Below are 6581 nucleotides of genomic sequence, written 5' to 3'. Positions count from 1 at the left end.
CCTGAGAAACTAATTCCCAAGCTGCCTAACTTCAAACAGCTGCGAAAGGCTGAGAGAGCTTACAAACAGCAACAAGCTGAAAATTACAATATGCACCATTGAGCATCAGTACTTCCTACCAGACAAGAGCTCCCCAGCAGTGGTGATTCAGAAATCCCCTCAGCCCAGGTCATATGTCGTTAAAGCAGAGCAATCCCTTCTACGCAGGAATAGACGACATCTTGTCCTAAACTCGAAGGAGGTGCTAGAGGAAACTGACTCCCTCTCCAACCGGAAATGACCACAGTAACAAGGATACAGGAACCCCACAAGATGTCAACACTCCCTGTAGTGTTGTTGACACTTGTTCAGGTAGAACTGTTGTTCCACCTACCCAACTCGATTTGTGAACTTGGTCTCATAGTGTAACCATTTAGAGTGACCGATCCATTTTGTTTCTTTTATTTGTTTAACCGGACAGTGACTATTGATTTTCTTTAAGAGATAGGGTTTTTATTGATTCGTAAGATTTCCCATTTTAAGTCTCAGAACTTCAGCCTTGTAGTGTTAACAATGTTTTTGTCTAGAAAGGGGGATGTGCGGTTATTGATTAACACATCACGTGTTAAGGGATCATATTTACCATAAATGCATACGCACGTGTTTTGTACAATCACTTAGAGTCTGGATCAGTCAATAAACAGAATAAAAACCTTACAGACACCATTAGCCTTTTTGCAGAAAAGAGGAGACGGATGTGATGACATCAACATGATTGTCGTGATGATACAAATAGATTTGTTATTCTCAATGAGGTCCTTCATACACAATGGCATTGAAGTGATCAGAGGATAGGATTACGATTTGGTAGTCTTCGATGACTTGTTGGAACATCACTACTTTAAACAGCCCACAGAGACCTTCTGGAATGCCATTCTTCTGATGTAACTCCTTGGCCAAGATGCTTTGCCATTGACGTCCCTGACGAATAGAGTTTCAGTCAGGATGTTTTTCTTGGCGAGCCATGTCTGTTACCAAAGTGCGGGCAAGGCACAGAAATCCTTATTAAGGATGTCAACAATATCATGTCTGTTTAAAATACAACCAAAGACACCCTTTACAATTGCTTGATTGACTGCCAGGGGCCAAGCTGACATGCCTTCACTCACAACAACTGAGGAAACTTGAGAGCAAGGTGGTGATTCACTTATACAGGAGTCATCATTGTCATCGATATCCTCATCGACAGGTTCTGTATGACCACCCTCAGATGGAGGAGAACTTTCTCTTTCTGATCCAGATGCAGATGAACTTCCACTTGCAGACAATTTTCCACTGGACAACTGCAAAACAAAACATAGTTTATCAAATCTCTATTGACAAAAAAACAATCAAATATTGTTTTCCCCTCTAACTTTTGTAACTGACATTCTTTTCAATCCCAAAACTTAAACAGTGACATGGAGGAAGAGCAGAGGTTGGAGTTCCCAGTTGCTTATTTAAGTTGGTATGCAGGTAACCACAGACCTATTATATTTATAACCAAAGTATAACATAAGAGAATTAGAGATACCTACGTGTTTGACTTCTTCCTACCTTTTTCCTCCTTCGGTTCATGATCAGTTTCACTCTGAAAATGTTTCAAATGGAAAAAAAATAATGTAAGAAGTATGTTTAGCCTCAATTGAGATAAATATTTCATAACAATAATGAAAACACAAAACAATCACAAAGCTGTTCAAAAGTAGCATTAACGAGAAGTTTCCAAGGGACACACATTAATGAGCCCTTGACAAAATCACGTGCAAGTAGAATAACAAACCTTGCAGGATCTTGTTTTAATCTTTTGGTATCGTCGCTGTTCACTGAAGAAATTCTGAATATGTCTGGCAATGCCATCAGCATTGAAGAGTAGTTCTGGTATCCCACACTCTGGAGTAATTCTAGTAGCAAATTCTGTCAGCTGTTGTTTTGTATCTGGACTGTTAAATTTGGGCAAGCTGTCTCCCCATCTTTGTGTTGCTAATAGCCCAATCTTTTTTCTCCTGTATAAAGTTGTAGATAAAATGTAAGCTGAAATATACACCCTATGATAAATGAGATTTACTGAGCTGTGCTGTTGCCATCACAATTCATGACATAAGCACCCTGAAAATATCACCATGCAGATAAATATCCAAACATTGCACAGATTATTATATAAACACCAATGAAATACCAAGTGAGCTTTCACGCGAAAACATGATATCTTCACATGTGAAAATAACATGTTATCTTCACACGTGAAAAGATCACCGCTGCTATGGTTACATGATAAATCGCGCCTTTGCAATGATTTGGTATTTCATTGGTGTTTATAGAATAAACAGAATATTACATGGCCGCTTGGAGATACAAAATTTCTTTTCGAGTGTTGAAAAATATTTTTCGACACTCGAAGAGAAATTTCGTATCTCCGCGCGGTCGTGTAATATCCTCTATATCTGTATAAGTCTGTAGAACCAGTTTAATAATTCACCATTTTCAGACATACCATTACTGAAGGTGAGAGAAAGAGGTACACCTGTAGATTCATTGAAATACTGTAAGTTACTTTTTTATTTATAATCATTAAAACAGAAACCACCATATTATTGCACAACTTACTTGGACAAATAGAGTTGTCTCATCTCTGGCGACATAGATGACATATCTGCCATGGTTGGCTTGTAAGTGTTGGTATTTTAAAATCACTATTGCATTATTTCCCAAACTGAACCCAGCATTGGGAAAAAGTAACCCAAACTTTTACCGTTCCTTTCCCAATAGTGGAAAATCTTGTCCCAATATTTTCAATAATTGGAAAATTTCCCAACATATCCCCAGTGTGGGAATTGCAAAAAGTTTCCTGTGTTACCAAAGCACGGGCACGGCATAGCAAATCCTTATTTTGGATACAATGACGCACTGTTTAGTATCCAGAAACTTGGACAACTTGAATCCATAATATTTTCTCTTACGAGAGGTGACTCCACCATGCGGCATGCCTACGTGAACCAAATGAGCCTGTATTCCATCTTCAAGGTTGACATTTTCATTTGGTTGTAACACATGCTGCACTTCTCCCACGATCCTATCAGCATTTAACTCATGACGAGACATGAATGGTAATGAAAGGGGGTATTCTAATGACCGGCTTTGGAGGACAAACGGAACGAGATCATTTCGTCTACCATAGAATCAAAAACCTCATCCAGTTGATCCATAAGGGGGGCTCCGCCCATCTGCGGTTCCAGTGAGAGGTGATAATGTGTGGCTGAAGTGTTAAATTTTCGTACTTTTCTTGTGATCATTTCACGAAGAGTGTAGTGTTTGTCAGATGTCCATATATTCCCTCCAGCACCCACTTGTTCTATGGACATTAAACAATCCACTTCTTCATTCTGATGACATAAAAGCAAACTAAGAATAAGAGAAAAAATATAAGACTAGAAACTGAAACATCAATCAGGCACACGACTTACAGGAATAAACTAGGAATGGGAACGATATTATGACTCACAGAGTCATCTATTAGTAACCAGACTTGCAGGAATAATGAGCTGTTCAACCTAGGAATGAAACTGAGGTCTCAGTACTTACAGAGTCATCTAGCAGTGACGTAACTTACAGAAATAAAGTGCTGTTCAACTTAGAAATGTAATAGGGTTTCAATGTTATTTGTTATAAATGAAGGAATGACTTGACTTACTTTGTCTTTCAACAGATAATCGTAATCTCAAGTATCAAATGCTGAATTCATCTGCTCTTCTTCCCACTGTTCCATTGCTTCTATAAGTACATTATCCGTGATATCTTCTTCAGCTTCAAACCCTTTGTTCAGTGAGGTTTTAGGAGATACAGTCAGTTCATGTTGTTAACTACTCCGGATGGCAAAAGTTTTATTGCTTACACACACACTGATAATGAATGAAATCTCGAGCTAAACCTACAAGTTTTTATGCTTATGTAAATAATAGAAAGTTCCAGAAGCGTCTCTGCATATATTTGCGCTTGCGGGACAATGCATGCTAATTATCAAACACTCTACATTATGACTATGCCTGAAAGGTGATAGAATGAATCGAACTATACAAGCTGATTATGTAACATCTCCCCTCTAATCGAAAATGGCTTAAGGCCTTAAATGAAATGCTGAAACTAATTAAATTGTCTCTATAAGTCTTTTAGGTCTTGTAATCACACGTCTTGGTCGTTCACTGCTAGTGCTCTCGTCACGCTTTACGCTCTCGGCAGGTATCGGAACAGTCTCTTGAGATGGACGAATGAAGCGACGATTTCTCACTAACTGGGCTCCATTAGTAGTTTCAACACTGTACGATCTCGGTTGAGACGCTACTGGCGTTTTGGTAACGGTTGCTGGAGTCCATTTGCTACACTGGGGGTGAACTTGTACGTACACTCTCTGATTCTGCGGCAGTGAAGGTAGATCCCTTGCAGTCTTGTTGTAGTGCTCGCACATTTTGTCCTTGTCTTTCACCATTTGCTCTCGGACAACCTGACAATGGGGATTCTGGATAGGGGATCTGGTTGGAAGTAATGCTCTGTACCTTCGTCCATTCAATAGCTCTACAGGTGATGGTATGCTGGTAGTAAGGGGTGTGGCTCTGTAGATCAACATAGCTAAGTTTGGATCATGTCCTGCGGCTGCACACTTTCTCATGCACTGCTTGACTGTCTGCACCATACGTTCAATGAAACCATTACTCTGCGGGTAACGAGGGCTGGACGTGATGTGGTCGAATCGGTACTGGTTTGCAAGGGCTGCAAATTCCTTTGACGAGAATGGGGGGCCATTGTCTGTCATAACGGTTTGAGGTACTCCATATTCGCTAAACACCTGCTTCAGAATCTCGGTGGTAACGCTTGCGGTAGTGCTGCGTACTTTTCTGACCACAGGAAACCTACTGTAATAGTCCGCTATCAGGAGATAAGTGGTAGACTGAAACTCGAAGAAATCAATTCCTAACTTCTCCCAAGGTCCTTGAGGAACTTCATGGGGCAACAATGTTTCACGTTGTTGGCTCCTCGAGAACGTCTGGCACACTTCACAGCTCTGGGTTGTCTGTAGTAAATCTGAGGTTATTCCTGGCCAGAATACTGCTTCTCGGGCTCTCAGCTGCATCTTCTCAAAACCAAAATGACCTTCGTGAATGGTTTGGAGGACTCCGCTACGCAGTTTCTCAGGAACTATGAGTCTATGGCCTTTGAACAACAGACCATTCTCTGCGCTGATCTCTTCTCTGTACGTCCAGTAGTCTACAAGAAGTGGGTGGCAATCTTTCTTTAATTCAGGCCAACCATTTATTACCACTTGCATCAGTAAGCCGGAAATAGTGTCTTCTGCAGTTGCGCGTCTGAAAACTCCAATTCTCGTGGAATCGGCGGGGATTTCGTCTGTGAGCATGTGAACTGGGATGAATTCTTCGTCGTCTTCTTCTTTAGGTGTTGGCTGAGGAGACACTCTGGATAGTGCGTCAGCTACGACATTATCCGTTCCTTTCAGGTATTCAATGCTCACATCATACTGGGATAGTCTCAGCAATAGCCTCTGAAGGCGTGGTGAGTTAGACACTATGGATTTCTTCCACACGCTGACCAATGGCTTGCGATCTGTTTGCACCGTCGCTGTGTATCCATACACATAATGATGAAATCTTTCAAGGGCAAAGACGACACTGAGCAGCTCTCGTTCAATGTTCGAGTAACGTTGTTCTGTCTCGGTGAGGGTTCTTGATGCGTAGATCACAGGCTTACCATCTTGGAGTAGAACTGCTCCTAAGCCTTTCTTGGATGCGTCTGACTGAATAGTGCTAGCTTTGGACTGATCAAAGTATGCCAACACTGGTGCACTGGTAATCTCCTTCTTAATAGCCTCAAATACTGCTTGCTGCGAGCTCTCCCAGGTAAAGAGGGTGTCCTTCTTACAGAGCGCTCTAAGCGGTGCTGTTAAATCTGCCAGTGCTGGACTGAACCGGTTTAGGTAGTTCACCAGTCCTAGGAAGCTTTGCAGATCTTGAAGGTTCTCTGGTGGTTTCATTCCTGTGATGGCTTGCACTTTTTTAGGGCCCATCTTGTACCCGGCTGGGGTAAGATTTCCTCCAAAGAATGCACAATCTTGAGACTTGAACACAAATTTGTTTGCATTGAAGGTGAGATTGTTAGCTCTCGCTGTTTCTAGCAGGGTGATGACTGCAGCGTCATGGGTAGTTTCTTCGTTGCCATGGCAAAGGATATCGTCAACGATTCCAGCGCTATTGGGGACACTTCTCAGCACTCTGTCGATTCTTTCCTGAAAATCATCTCCTGCTACCTTTAACCCAAAGGGTAGGCGCAGCCATCGGTACTTCCCCCAGGGTGTATTGAAGGTTGTCAGGAAACTGCTCTCTTTGTCAAGAGGGACGTGCCAATACCCCGACTTCGCGTCAAGCAAGCTGAAGTACTTGGAATGTGCTAACTCCGGTAGGATGTTATCAACTGTTCTGCTGTACCACTGATTCCTCTTTATCGCTTGGTTGAGATCTTTTGGGTCAAGACATAGCCATAAGGAACCATCTGGTTTC

General features: G+C 41.7%; 1 protein-coding gene and 1 pseudogene across 1 annotated transcript; both read right to left on the bottom strand.

Moving 5' to 3' along the window:
• Positions 1-1010: 1010 nt before the first annotated feature.
• On the bottom strand, positions 1011-3120 carry LOC110050655 (uncharacterized). Its single transcript, XM_089276709.1, has 5 exons — positions 2917-3120; positions 2626-2684; positions 1802-2024; positions 1566-1609; positions 1011-1350 (listed from the first exon to the last, which is right to left on the bottom strand). Exons 1-5 carry the CDS (start codon positions 3118-3120, stop codon positions 1011-1013), a joined length of 870 nt encoding a protein of 289 aa, XP_089132835.1.
• A 1042-nt stretch (positions 3121-4162) lies between these two features.
• LOC149098602 (uncharacterized) overlaps positions 4163-6581 on the bottom strand; it is a 4566-nt pseudogene continuing 2147 nt past the window's right edge.

The sequence above is a fragment of the Orbicella faveolata genome, unplaced genomic scaffold, assembly GCF_042242905.1.
Source record: "Orbicella faveolata isolate gen_17 unplaced genomic scaffold, um_ofav_v1 contig_46, whole genome shotgun sequence".
NCBI classification, from domain to species: Eukaryota; Metazoa; Cnidaria; class Anthozoa; order Scleractinia; family Merulinidae; genus Orbicella; species Orbicella faveolata.
The sequence above is the reverse complement of the archived record's forward strand: the minus strand, read 5'-3'. Positions and strand labels throughout refer to the sequence as shown.